Below are 15,855 nucleotides of genomic sequence, written 5' to 3' on the forward strand. Positions count from 1 at the left end.
CATATTCTGATAACACAAAGAAAACATGATGGTCAAAGTCTTGTGGTTGTTCTGCAAAAACTCCAACACTCAAAAATGCTGAACTGAAACACCAAGATGCTTATACATTAAAAACATGTGCATTAAAAAACATATGCTGTCATTTAGTCTTGAACACAGTTTATCATCAAAAAAAAAAAAAAAAAGATCAACATAAACTGCAATTGAATCACATTTAAAGTCCAAAAAAAGCTCTTAATACACTTCTCAAATGCTTGCTTCAACAGGTGATGTGATTGGCTAGGCTAACTATTGGACTGATCACATTGCACACCGTCTAGGACAGGGGTGTCCAAACTCAGTCCTGGATGGCCAGTGTCCTGCATATTTTATTTCCAACCCCAATTAAACACACCTGAACCAGCTAATCAAGCTGTTTAGATATACTCGAAACTTCCAGGTAGATGTCTTGAAGGAAGTTGGAGCTAAACTATGCAGGACACCGACCCTCCAGGACCGAGTTTGAACACCTCTGATCTAGGATGTTTTATTAACATCTAACCAAAAATACATCCCCAAAGTGATTTTTTATTATCTCCTAGAGTTCTTACACAATTTTTTTCCTAAACTTTAGGAAATGCCTCCAAATATGTGGAACAACTTGTTTATTATGGAAGAATAAAAGCTTAAGCGATTTCCCCAGTTGCATCAATGTCCAATTTTATAACTTATTTTCATGCTAGTTTTGTGGTGCTCTCATTATCTCGAATGCATGTCATAGAAACTGTGCTTTATTCGTTAGGTATGCAATATTTAAATTTAATACATAAAGTTAGCAAATTTTGATGGAAACAGCTACTTACGCTACTAAATGGATGTCTCAGTTGCATAATTGTAATGCTTTATGATGCAGAACAACAACAAAACTCGTTTTGGCCTCTGATTGGCTGCTGCATTTATAAGCTACATAGAAACGTGACTCATTATAATGCTTTATAATGCTGCAGTCTTGAAATTGTGTGGCATATTTGATCTTTTTGGTGGCATCCAATTCCACCTCTTTCATTTTCAAATCCTGGTATTTACATAATATATTAACAAATTGAGATTGGATTGTGAGGTTGGCATTCAAGTCATAGAATGTGATTATTAACCAGTTGTAAACAACCAGAAGATCCCTACTATCAAAAATAGTTGGCAGCCAAAATGAGTTAATTCACTGACAACACTGTCCATGATGTGCTGGATTATGCACTCTTACAACAAATAATTTTCTCGCTAGAAATATATTTACTTTTTTTTTTCTGTCAAAATCAAATGACATCTTATTTTTGCCATCAGTTCATCCCATTTGCGATCAGGGATTGGAGTTCTCTTGTATCTGGAGCAGAACGTGTGGAGTGATGGTGCGTGATGCCGTCTCTGCTTGACACACAAACGGGCCCCTCATCAGGATTTTGAGGGCACGACAAGATGGGCTCGTTAAATTAGTTCATGCTAATCGGGTTGGGGAATTAGTTAATTCTCCCAGGATGCTTCAGTCCTTCATTTGACTGCTCGTCGTTCGTCATTGGAGGATTGACCTGACTGCAGCTATTTGAGAAATGTCCTTAAAACTGTTTTTTTAATAGGTATCTTAATTCAAATGGTTAAGTAACTGTGTTTGTGTCTGTGTGTATGCTTTCTTTTGGTGTTAATTGTTTTTTTGTATGCGATGGAAGAACTGAATTCGGTATATCTGTGCACCTGACTGCAAAAATCATTTTCGCTATCAGGATTTCATCTTATTTAAATCTAAAAAAAAAGAATAAAGATACTTATAAGATATATTTAGATCATACTGGGAATACATTTCATGATTTTTAGAGTCATTGGATCACTGTTTTTTCACACTATAAAAGTGTTTGTGTAGGACTGGGCGATATGGCAAAAATGCAGTCTCGATTAATTCTTTTCCATATTGAACAATAATGATTTATATATATATATATATATATATATATATATATATATATATATATATATATATATATATATATATATATATATATATATTTATATATATATATATATATATATATATATATAATTTCGATATCAGTTGTTAATGCTTCCAGATTTAACAGAGCATCCCAATACTGACTAAAGCTACAAAATAGAGGGTCCATTAAATGTCATAACCTATTTTCAGTGGCTGATGATCTTTGGTGGACGAAATATCGGTGCATCTTTAATATCCACACACTTCTAGATTCCCATTGTTGCACATTTATGCTGTGTGATTGGCTCTTAGATCATCAATACAGAGTAAAAAAGTTCAGAGCTTATCAACATGGTTATCAACATAAATTTGATTGTGATTCGATATAGTATTGTTTATTGGGTCAGCCCTAGTTTTGTGTAGTTTTTGTGTTGTGAACTTGCTGTGGCTTGAACAGATTGGTGTAAACTTGTTTTGATATACGTTTGTGTTTGTGAGAAGTGATATGTGAGTTGGTGTAAGACTAAGACTGCGTTGTAGGGTGTGTGATGTTGAAAACACTTTTGTATTATATTTTAGGGATTGTTTTCTCATAATTGTATATTATGTGTTTTTGTGCTGTACCATGACTGGTAGGTCAGTCGCGATTAAGCATTGATTCTTCAGAATATTGTTAAAGAGTGAAAATCAGGACTACACTTGTGTAGTGTGTACAGGCGTACATTGGCATGAAATGAAAATCTTAATCTGTAGTAAGTTTTTATATCTGTAGTTTGTATGTATCTGTAGTTTATCCATCTGTAGTTTATCCATCTATATTTCTGATCTTGTTTAACTGTTCCATCAAATATATAAATGTGATATAAATTTCAATGTTCACATCTCAGAGTTAAAATGTGATGAATAGATCTCAGTTTTTGCTTAAACTTGTTTCATTTTGTCAATTATTTTTCAATTGTTTTTTTTATAGCGGAATTTCATTTCAATGCAATACCTGTTTCTACCTCCATTTAATCTTAATTTTTTGGAATTAAAAGAATTAAAGAAGAAGCTATATATATATATATATATATATATAATTAAAGTCAGAATTATTAACCACCCTTTGAATTTTTTTTGTTTTTTTAATATTTCCCAAATTATGTTTAACAGAGCAAGGAAATTTTTTACTGTATTTCTGATAACATTTTTTTCTTCTGATGAAAGTTTTATATGTTTTATTTCGGCTAGAATAAAAGCAGTTCTCAATTTTTTTAAAAACATTTTAAGGTCAAAATTATAAGCCCCTTTAAGCTATATTTTTTCAAAAGTCTACGGAACAAATCATCGTTATACAATTACTTGCCTAATTACCCTAACCTGCCCAGTTAACCTAATTAACCTAGTTAAGCCCTTAAATGTCACTTTAAGCTGTATAGAAGTGTCTTGAAATATATCTAGTCATATATTAGTTATTGTCATCATGGTAAAGATAAAATAAATCAGTTATTATTAGAAATGAGTTAATAAAACTATTATGATTAGAATTGTGAAATCATTTCTCTCTATTAAACAGGTTTTGGGGGAAAAATAAACAGTGGGGCTAATAATTCAGGAGGGCTAGTAATTCTGACTTTAACTGTATATACTATTTTTTATTAACCCGTTGGAAAGTTTTTTCTTGTTTAAAGAACAAGAAGTAAATGAAACACAATTCAGTTGTATCTATTATATTAAAAAGAAACGAAAAGCACTGTAAGATTGTAAGAATGTACAATTTGTTCTAGGAAATAATTTTTATTCAAATTTTATTTATTTTTTTTTTATTTTAACTTAATGTTTTAGTTATTTTTGTATTTATTTTTAGTTTTATATAGTTTGTAGCTATTCTATATTATAAACCTAATAGTTTCAGAATGTATATTAGTTTTAGTTTTTAGTATTTATTATGTTTATTAGGTTCAGTCATTTTAGTACTTATTATAATAATTCTCATTTTGCCTGTTACATCATATATACAACTTCGATTAGTATTTATTTTATATCAAATTAACTAGCTTTAGGGCTGCAGGGTGATGCAGTGGGAAGCGCTGTCACCTCACAGCAAGAATGTCGCTGGTTTAAGCCTCGGCTGCGTGCTCCAGTTTCCCCCACAAGTCCAAAGACATGCGCTATAAGTGAATATAGGCTAAATTGTCCATAGCGTATGTGTGAATGAAAGTTTATGGGTGTTTCCCATTGATGGGTTGTTACTGGAAAGACAACCTTGGTTAAATAAACTATATTCACAATCAATACTCTAAAAACAGTTAAATGTGTTGAGTTCAGACAAGCTGAAAATACAGATTATGAAAATAATTTGGGCAGTGCGAATGTCTGCCGTGCAGTCAAGAAATGTGTGGGACGACATCTGGGTAACTTTGCAGGAAAGCCACAGAGACAGAGAAACTGAAAACATGGTCAGTGCAGAGGAGCCAGGAAAGGAGGTGGAGAGATGTTCCTCTGCAAAAGCAATGGTTTACCCCAGTGCATGGAGGAGGGGCGAGTGCAGAGCCACAGAGAAATGAGGAGCGGGGGGGTGTGTGTGAATAATGTGAGCACTGCAGCAACAGCAGCACTTCACACACACACACACACACACACACACACACACACACACCAAATAAATGGCTGTAATGACGGGCTACGTATTTAAAAAATGACAGTATGGATGCTGGCACTGAGGTGGACTGAGATAAACAGATTATATTGATTGCAGGTGATGCTAGAAGAGGCCGTGGGCTTTTACAAGAGACGTGCAGTGGCCAATCAATGCACATCTATCTGCGGGAGAGCCAACATGACATCTCTGTTTTGAGAATGGTGACCACGCACACTGCTATAATTCACCAGCCCTTCCTTCTCCTCTCCCATTTCCTTATGCTCTAAATATACTCTTCTTTTCTCCTCTGGGCGTCCATTACTGTTCTTCATACACATAGCCATCTCTGCTCTGCTTTTCTTCCTCCTTCATACGTTCTGCTCATTTCTTTCTTCCCCTGTGTGGTGTTTCCTCAGTGCAGCGTGTCAATGAAACTGCTGCATTTACACCATTCCCAATGTTCTCACAACACTTGTGCTGTTTTGTTGAAGCGTTTGGCGCCCTCTATCTGTAGTACATGTTTTTTTTTTGTTTTTTTTTAATAGAGAAAAACCTCTGCAGTGGTCCGAACTGCATCACAGCAGCTGTTTGCAGAGATGTTTGACAGCTTATTTTATTTTTTAAGGGTCTTTTCGTATGCTTGTGTACTGCTTATGGTTCTTGTGTATTAAAAAAGAGGCCTAGCATGCTAACAGGTCTTCAATCTGTGCTGTGGCAAAGCAGAGATCCTCTTTTACGTATAGTTAAAATCAAGTGTCTCATTTTAGTCCAGTCATTTGTGCGCCTGGGTAAATTCTTGTAAATGCATTTGCATACTTTGATACTTTCATTACAGTAATGGGATTAGTGGTACATACATCAGCTCCTTGTGGTTATAGCTTTAGTTACTAAATCAAGGTGTGTCACTGTTTGTATAATTAGTCCTATGCCATGAGTACAGTTTATAGTGTAATTAAAAGGAGTGTGTGGTAAATCTGTATTCAGTAATGATTATTCATGTTGCTGAATGTGTTTTTGTGGTGATGCCGCAGCATGGTTTAGTCCTGTCAAGGGTAAATATATATGAATGACTCAGGGGTGTAGATTTAGCATGAATAAAGGGGACGTTTCCCCACCAATATCCACCGACTACTGAAATGTCCCCACCAATAGTTGAATTCACTTAAAAAAAATAACGCTGTCAACATTTACCTGGACATGCAGAAAGGGTTAAATAACATTCTCTATTTTGAGTCGCACCGCCCCCGGAAATCAAACGAACATTGTGCTGTCATGTGAGAGGCTGTAGCTGCATTCAGATGTAGCAGCACCAAAACTGCACAGGGGAATTTTTCCATGCAAGAATTAGGTGTGTGATGTGGGTGACGTGCAATTAAGGATGGTGGTGGCAAACAAAAGGACATAAGGAGCTTTAAAAAAAAAAGAAATAAAATAAAAAAATAAAAGTGATGTGAACTCAAGCTCACTACTGAATAATAATGTGTATCATAATAATGGTAACATTATTGCTACTGTGGGCTTCCTGGTGACGCAGTGGGTAGCACGATCGCCTCACAGCAAGAAGGTCGCTAGTTTGAGCCTCAGCGGGGTCAGTTTGCATTTCTTTGTGGAGTTTGCATGTTCTCCCCGTGTTTCTGTGGGTTTCCTCCGGGTTCTCCGGTTTCCCCCACAAGTCCAAAGACATGCGGTACAGGTGAATTGGGTAGGCTTAATTGTCCATAGTGTATGTGTGGGATTGAGTGTGTTTGGATGTTTCCCAGTGATGGGTTGCAACTGGAAGGGCATCCGCTGCGTAAAACTGGATAAGTTGGTGGTTCATTCCGCTGTGGCGACCTCTGATTAATAAAGGAAGTAAGCTGAAAAGAAAATGAATGAATGAATGAATGAATGTTTAAAATGTAACTTGTTCCAATTAAACTTCTTGTTTGTTGAAAAATTTTCTACAAATTCACATTTTCAAACATGTTCAATGCATTTAGCAAATGCCACTTTTGCTTGTGTGATATCATTAGAAATATACAAAAGTCAATATGATAGTCAATACATTGTGATAATAGTCGTCATCATGCATTTAAAGTGTTTAACTTTGTTTTGGATTGTTTTGTGCAAAGTGAGTGACATACACAATAACGACAGCTCATGCTTTGTTACAACAATAATATAAACTGTATTATCATGGACCATAACTATGGCACTCCCATAGTGAGAAATGGGGTCACACTGAAAATCCCATCAGGAAAAAGTACAAATAGCTAGATGATGCGCTTGAGCCAAAAGTGTGGAATGTTGGACACTTCATGCACTCAACTGTCTGATTTACATAGCGGAGGCGGGCAGCCATCAGACTACTGTGCTGGATGAGAAAATAGTAGTGTATTGTTTATCTACTGGGATATACAACTTTATTTAACAATAAATTATTATTTATTTGTATTCAGTAAGATTTTAGATTTCACTAGTTGTTGAAGAAAGCAGAAATGATTCTTGATATGGATATTTTAGGTCAAACTGTCATTATTTTTTACAATTCTGCCACTCTTCAGCCGTAAGCACTGTAACAGTTCCTAAATCAAATAGAGACCTCACTTATTTCAATGTATAATATTAATGTGCTCATCTTTTCATCTCTTTTTGTGTCTCCCTGTCTCTCTCTCTCTCTCTCTCCCTCTCTGTGTCTTCCTCTCTCTGTTTTCAGTATGTGGCGTTCGGCTCGCTCCTGTTCATCCTCATCTCCATCTCAACATTTTGCTTGGAGACACACGAGGCCTTCAACACCATCTACAATAAGACAGAGAACGTGACGGTGGGGAACGTCACGCGGGAAGAAGTTGTGTTTGAGGTAGTGACTGACAACTGGCTGACCTACGTGGAGGGCGTTTGCGTGGTCTGGTTCACCATCGAGGTGTTCACCCGTGTCATCTTTTGCCCGGACAAGGCTGAGTTCTTCAAGAGCTCGCTGAACATCATCGACTTTGTAGCCATCCTGCCCTTTTACCTAGAGATGGCGCTGAGCGGCCTCTCCTCTAAAGCAGCCAAAGATGTGCTGGGCTTTTTGCGTGTGGTGCGATTTGTCAGAATTCTGCGAATCTTCAAGCTCACGCGCCACTTTGTGGGGCTGAGGGTGCTGGGCCACACACTCCGTGCCAGTACCAATGAGTTCTTGCTCCTCATCATCTTCCTTGCTCTTGGGGTGCTCATCTTCGCCACTATGATCTACTACGCCGAGCGCATCGGCGCCGACCCGGATGACCCTACAGCCAGTGCCCACACCGCCTTCAAAAACATCCCCATCGGCTTCTGGTGGGCGGTGGTCACCATGACGACTCTAGGCTATGGTGACATGTATCCCGAGACATGGTCGGGCATGTTGGTGGGCGCCCTGTGTGCCCTGGCAGGCGTGCTGACCATCGCCATGCCTGTGCCCGTCATTGTAAACAACTTCGGCATGTACTACTCTCTGGCCATGGCCAAGCAGAAGCTGCCCAAGAAGAAGAACAAGCACATCCCACGGGCGCCGCAGCCTGGATCGCCCAACTACTGTAAGCCAGATGCCCTGGCCATGGCCACTGCCTCGCCGCACAGGATCATGGGTAATGTGCTGGGCAGTATGGTGGTCTCTGGAAGCATGGCAGGAGACTGTCCTCTTGCACAGGAGGAAATCATAGAGATTAACAGAGCAGGTGTGTGTGAGTGTGTGTACCCATGTGTTTATGTGTCTGTGTGTGTGAGGTACCTATGCATCAAAGCCCAAAGTATACTTTGTTTTTATTTATAAGCTATGGTAAACTTACTGTAAATGTAACACAAATTTTGCTATCAGCACAGCAGGTGTGTATTGTATTTTAGTAGCCAGATCGTACGCACAGTTTGCACACTCACTTAGAATTGTTTGTGCACTATTTAGCTTGTCTACAAGGATTTAATATGGAATCTGGTCCTGGTTTTATTTGAAACAATTATGTATTTATTTACTTATTTATTTATTTAACCAGGAATGTCCCATTGAGATATAATATATCTTCCACCTAGGAGTCCTGGTCAAGACAGGACAGATTTCCAAAAAATTTTTAAATACATGACACAACACATAGACACACATGAAAATAGTATAAAGCATAATCAGTTGTTAAAACATGTGCAGTTTTCTAAATTAACAATCTTTAAAATATTTTTAAAATCCAGCAATAGATGGTACTTGATAGATGGATAGATGGAAATAGAGTAGTTGCTTCAAGAACTACATCGCCCTACTCAAGATAGCAAACAAAACAGATACACTGACAAGCTCATATATGAGGAGATTAAATGCTGTTTGCAAACTCTGTTTAAAACAAAACACTGCAAGCATTGTTTGTTTTTAAAAGATCTGTAATAGATGTCTAATAGACGTCTAAACATAGTCGTGTTGGCTAAAACAATGCTAAACTTGGGCTGTCCACGAAAATCTAATAGACGTCTAAGAATAGGCCAAAACTAAACTAGTCATCAAATAAACAGAAATGACTGACTACACATAAAAGTCAGCAGTCCATTCCGCTGTGGCGACCCCAGATTAATAAAGGGACTAAGCCAAAATGAAAATGGTTGAATTAATAAATATAAAGTCTATCTAATCTGTTTATTTGACAATTAGCCTAGTTTTGAGCTATTCTTAGACGTCTATTACATTTTCACTGACAGCCCAAGTTTAGCTTTGTTTAAGCCAAGCTGACTATGTTTAGATGTCTAATAGACATCTATTAAACACAAAATTGTTTGCTGAGAACATTTTTATCACTCATAACTAGGATCACAAGAAATCTGAAAAAGTGCTCATATATTGAAAGTGAAAGTGCTCATATATTTTATTTACAAAACTGTTTGTAAAGTCATATTTTCAGTTTTTTAGTAGATATATTATAACATGAGAGACTTGCTTTGTTTACCAAATTAGTGGCTCTAGATGGATTTGCATTGTAAACATTAAATAAAAGTTAAAAAGATATTATTTTCCAAATCATATATTAGGTTTTAATTTATGTAACTCCCAAAATAATAATAAATCTGCAGATTTTTTTTTTACAAAATTCTCTGCAGAAATAGCAAAAAATGCCTGCAGATTCTGTCTGGCCCTACTCATACCCTTGTAGAGAAGAAGCAGACACTGGACAAGGATGAATCTTTATAGTTTGCTTGTGTCTTTTATGCCTAGTATATTATAGAACGAATGTTTTATCGACTACAGTGAAAGTGTTTTTGCACGAACTGGTGGAAGTACCTGCTTTTGGAGTGTTCGCACCACAGGAACTGGGAGTAAATTTAATCAAGGAACGCCCTTTGGGAAAACTAAATTAGCTCCTACTTTAGAGCAGAGTCTAATTCAGCACAATGGGAGCTACCAGTGATGAAGTGCTTGCTGATTTGGTGAATGCGTGCCACACAAAACACCAGCACAGTATTTCACAGGGTTACAAGACATGCACATTCAGAAAGCTAATGTTAGAGCATTTATCTGACGGCTTTGTTGGCGGTATTGTGTTCTTTTCTTTTCTAATCTCTGATGAAATGTAGCATCAATGCAAGTTGTCATTTATGATTTAGTCCTTCTGTTTGGTGTTCAAATTGCATAATTTATTAGTCTGCGTTCTATCTTTGTCATCACAAAGCTCATGACACAATGAAAACACCACTTTAATCACAACAACCTCCAACCTTCAGTTGTTAATTTTGTTAAATGCGACGCTTGATGTTGTTGTTGGTTAGTTTACATCACTTCAGAGTTCCTGGAGATGCAACCAAGGGGAAATTAGTTCTCATGGACTACATTAGGCCTGGTGGAACGTTCCTGTAACTATCAAAAGTGTGAAAGCCGATATTCATTAGTAAAAATGGAGTATATTTTGGGCTAAATAGGTTACATTCCCATCAGTAATACAATTGATCCCTATATTACTGACAAAGATATGCTGAGATTTAAATGAGTGTATTTTTTTTATGTGTGTGATGTCCACGAGCCCCGTCCCAGCCATCATGAAAGTTTTGCTCAAGGGCCTGTGGTCAACATTTATAGATCTTTATAATCAACTGTCATGGCCTAAACTGGGTCTTTTATATAATCCTGCACAACTGCCTACACACATACACACACAAATATTTGAGAGTTAATATGCAAAAACAGACTGTCATGTCAGGGTTTGACAGAAGACAGGAATCTTATTAAATTTATATAGCAGGATTATGCTTCATGCATCCCAGTCAGTTTACTCTTACACTTCCAGAAGAAATCCAGCCAATCAAAAGAGAAGGAGATGGAAAACTGAATTTAGCAAAACAGCTTTTGGTAGATGATTGACATGAAGCTTATAGTACTTTTTGTGTGCGCAGTTTATTTTTGCAGTCACTGCACTGCTTAGATGTAAATATCTAAATGCTGCCATTAGTAAAGCAAAATTCCTTATGTAGTAATTAGGAATGTGCCGATATAAGATTCTGATGATATGATAAAAATTTCATGGTTTTACGATATTGTAATCTCTGCTCTAAAATATATTTTTTTTAAATGGGTAAAAACAAAAACTTTTTTCCCTTTGAACTCAAAATATTTCATTTTGAGAAACTTTTATAATATTTTGTTACAGTAAACACGTCAGGTTAAATAATTTGAATTTATCGTTGACTTCTGCTATCTTCATCAAGTTCTAAAACACAGATTTCATTACAATTTAATATGACATCTTGGATATCTTTTCTGCTGGAGTTACTGTTGTCCTAAAAACCTTAAAACGTTAAAAAGATCATACCCATACCTTAGGAATGGTATTGCAGAAACTTTGACTTTTTCAAACCATGGTATACCTTGAAAACGGTTATCATCCTATGCCTATTAGTAATGGCACATCAGTTAATGAATATGATCATAAAAAATTGTTAGAAAAATGTATATTCAAACAATACAAATTTAGATTTTGATATAAACCTTAATTTTCTAGAGTACTTTGTATTCTATTGTAGAAAAAATCCAGTTTCTTCAAAATAGCTTCTCTTGTGTTTAATGAAACAAAGTCATAAACAAGTAAAACAAGTGTTAATGAGGACAATTTATTTTTGGGGAACTATGTCTTAAAGCAGGGGTCACCAAACTTGTTCCTGGAGGGCCGGTGTCCTGCAGATTTGAGCTCTAACCCTAATCAAACAGACCTGAACAAGCTAATCAAGGTCTTTGTAGGTATACTTGAAACATCCAGGCAGGTGTGTTGAGGCAAGTTGGAGCTAAACCCTGCAGGGACACCGGCCCTCCAGGACCGAGATTGGTGACCCCTGTCTTAAAGTAATATAACCGTTGCAAGTTATTATGGGATTACTCACTTTTTAAAAGTAAAGTCAGCTTGTCACAAGGCAACACAATAAAAAATAATAAGTCTACTCTTTTTTTAAAAAAGTAATTAATCACTTTTAGAGTGTAATAATAAGGTTTGTTTCATTAAACCAGGACATTATAATTATTTCCAAAGTATCATGTGACACTGAAGTCTTAACATTTTTAACATGATTCCCAATGTTCGGGTTAACGCATTACAAGTAATGCGAGTTACATAATAATATTACTTTTCTAAGTAACAAGTAACGCATTACTTTTAATAAATAAATTATAATATTTGAGTTATTTTTTTGATAATGTAAACCGAGTTACTTTTTAGTTTAATTAATTCGCTTTAAAAAAATAAATTGCTGAATTAAAATTAAAGTAGACACATAAATCATACATCAATGAGAGAATGTGTTCATTATTTTGAACGCATCAAAGAAAAGGAAAAGGGCATTATAGTCTCAATCGATTGTGATTTTACTTAAGACAAATAGTATAAAAATAGTAAACAAAGACAGACTGCTTTAAACTTTCATTAATCTTTATATAAAGCATGTAGAGCTCTGGGTGCAAGAAGTTCTTAGACAACATTTACCCTAATTGTTTTTTTTTTAAGGTAAATTTAGGTGTATATTAGTATGTTGTTAATTGCAGAGCTCCTCTATTAAAAAGCTATTATTTTTAATAGCTTAAACCAGGTCAGAAAAACTAACACAAAAGTAACTCAAAAGTAGCTTAACACATTACTTAACATAAAAAAGTAACTAAGTAACACAACAAATTACTCTTTTAAAAAGAGAAACTCAATATTGTAATGCATTACTTTCAAAAGTAATTTTCCTTAACACTGAGGACTCCAACATATACTGTAACTTTGGAGTGTTGTGGTAATTTTTATATTAAATATCTAGAATATTTATAATATTTTACTCTTTATTATAGCAATTAATAGTGAATCTGACCCCCCATAATGGTGTTGTTTATTAGTAGACCAGGAATGAACAAGTAGCATCAGTCCTAAACAGTTTTGCTCATGTCGTTGTTAGTTGTATATATTATATTGTAAAACGAGCGCAAAGGACTGTTAAAAAAAAAAAAAACATGTGTGTGTTAGTCAGGTTCAGTCAGAGAGCTCATATAGCCGAAAGAGCTCCGTCTGTCATTACTCTGCAGATATACACACCCCATGCTAAGATTAACATGAGGCAGATTAGTCACAGCCCCTCAGATTAACATATGCTGCATTTGATCTAATGCTACTCTGCTTACATCCACCTCTCTGCCTGTTTTCATCTGATTTCAGCAACAACACAGATGTCAGATATACATAACAGATTTGAAATGGCATCATTATAAATAATATAACTTTTGTCATTAAAATGACCATTTAAAGGAACTATGAGTATTTCGAGAGAATGAGAGCTGTTATTTTTGGCTCCTCCTCGCCTTAAAAAATTAAAAAACAAATACATCCACTTGGTGTGAGAAAACACTCTAACACACGTGCCTTCCTGCAGCTTCAAATCCCACATGCCCTTGACACCTACAATACTGGCAACACTTTCATCATGGATCCTTACTGTTAATGAAGTTTTATAAACTAGTGTAAAACTAAATCTTTCAAATTTACAACGCATTCGTTTGTTTGTCCTCAGTCCCCATGAGTGAGTGTGTTTGGTTTTTTTTGGGGAATGTGTGAGAGATGCTCTGATTCTGTAGTTCAGTTTTATGCTGGATTTTTAAAAGGGTTTCCTCCAAAATTAATTATTTAATTAGTTTTATTCATCCTCATGACTTTCTAAACCCATATGACCTAAGTTTTTTGGTGAAAAGGAAAAGGAGATGTTGTGAAGAATGTTTAAGCTGCTCCTTTTTATATAGTAAAAGTAAATGATGATCAGGGGCTGTCAAGCTCCAAAAATTGCACAAATGGCAATATTAAAATCAATCCTATAAAATAAGTGGAGCCTAATAAAATGCAGTTGTCCACTGTGCCTTTCACTATGGGTTCAAATGTCATGCAAAACAAACTTTCATTAAACATTTTAACATTAAATAAAGCCAATAATCGGTTCTGTACCTTAGATAATGGGGTCAATAAAATCAGATTTTTTGTTGGTGTTGCTATAATTAAAACATATTTTGCTGAGTGTGTTATAGACTGGCTGATTTAGGCCTTTGGTGAATAAATATGAGATGAAAACTGCCAGTAGATGGGACTGCCAGTTCCTGTCTTGATGAGAAATTCATTGGATCAATCATTCCAACTATTCATTAAAAATGGCAAATTCTTTTAGAAATAAAGTGACTGACTGTATTTTAAAAGGGATCAGGAAAAGGAAACAGATTCCCTAAGAATTATCTGGCTCTGCTCATTGTTCATTGACAAAAAAAATAAAAAATAACAATAACACTGTGTTTAAACTGTAACTACTCGTCTCATAGACTGATCTGATTCAGAATAAAGAGCATTTTTGCTTGTAACATATTAACTTATTTAAAAATCAAAAGCCCATACAGCAACATTTTATCTTTCATAACTTACAGTTGCAATCAAAATTATTAAAGCCCCTTTGAATTTTTTCTTTTGTAAATATTTTCCAAATGATGTTTAACAGAGCAAGGAAATTTTCACAGTGTGTCTGATAGTATTTTTTTTTCTGGATAAAGTCTTATTAGCTTTATTTTGGCTAGAATAAAAGCAGTTTTTTCTTTTTTAGAAACATTTTAAGGTTAAAAGTATTAGCTACATTAAGCTTTATATTTTTTACCCTAACCTGCCTAGTTTACCTTATTATCCTAGTGTCTTGAAAAATATCTAGTGAAATATTATTTACTGTCATCATGGCTTAGATAAAATAAATCAGTTATTAGAAATTAGTTATTAAAACTATTTAGAAATGTGTTGAAAAAATATTCTCTTCTTTAAACAGAAATTAGGGGCAAAATAAACAAGGCGGGGGTAATAAATGGGGGGGGGGGTGTAAATTCTGACTGCAACTGTACATTAATTACAGTTTTATTCTAGCACTAAATTCTTTAAGACTCTCTTTAAGATGAGTTGTTTTTCAAAATTAGTGTCATATTTGATAATATCAGCTTTCTCGTGGTTAAATAAGCCATTACTACATTAATGTAGACTGTAAACACTTCATGCCCCCAGGCTGAGATTATTGTCATAGTTTGTAAGCTGTTCTTCCAGCAACGCTGACACAGAAATAGAAACTGTTTCTAAAATAGAAACCCTGTGGCATCACATTGAATCTGCTTAGAACACAGTATAATGTAGGACCAGGCAGAAATGTATCCAGTATGTACTTCACTTTAAGTATATTTGACATTTACTCCCATGTATGGAAAAGAGCAGCATGAACATTGTGCTAAATTTCTCCTTTTGTGTTCCACAGATAATAGAAGTTCATATGGATTTTCGAAGACATAAGAGTGAACGAATGGTTTTTGTTTAATTGTTTTCATAATATTTTTTATGATCCCTTTAATGAGTGTAATGTAATGGCTGTCAGGGAGGTGAGTTATATCGAGCGTAGTGAACCTAATGTCTTGACCTTTGCTATAGATCTCTAAGTCAATCATTCATCGCTCTTTGTCACCATTCCTGCGTTAAGCTGTTCATCACCTGTCCAGAATTCAGTCACATGGACTGCCGTTTTCATAGTGAAATAAATATTTGTCATTTCCTCCATGAGGTCCAGTTGCATAAGCAGTCTTTATGCTATCTTTTTCTCCCTCACCTCCTCATCCTCCTCCTCCTCTTTCCATCTCTCTCCACATCTTTAGCAGGCTTTGCCCCCTGGCTCATTTCTGTAAATTGTTGAGCGGTAACTCACGTCAAATTAGATTTGACTGCTGTGTTGGAAGCTAAAAGAACAAGTGCCCCTGCAGCTTCTTTGTTTGAGTGTGTGCACATCT

The 15,855-nt window shown here is 35.6% G+C and overlaps 1 protein-coding gene across 42 annotated transcripts in view; it reads left to right on the forward strand.

Moving 5' to 3' along the window:
* The window catches only part of kcnc3a (potassium voltage-gated channel, Shaw-related subfamily, member 3a), a 113,871-nt gene that overhangs the window by 67,937 nt on the left and 30,079 nt on the right, over positions 1-15,855 (forward strand). For 29 of the 42 annotated variants that reach the window (XM_087242848.1, XM_087242869.1, XM_087242879.1 and 26 more), the window contains 1 exon segment: positions 7,276-8,260. In XM_087242848.1, coding sequence (XP_087098974.1) covers positions 7,276-8,260 — 985 coding nt within the window. 42 annotated transcript variants of the gene reach the window in all.

The sequence above is a fragment of the Danio rerio genome, chromosome 3 (assembly GCF_052040795.2).
Source record: "Danio rerio strain M-AB ecotype USA chromosome 3, GRCz13ab, whole genome shotgun sequence".
Taxonomy (NCBI): Eukaryota; Metazoa; Chordata; class Actinopteri; order Cypriniformes; family Danionidae; genus Danio; species Danio rerio.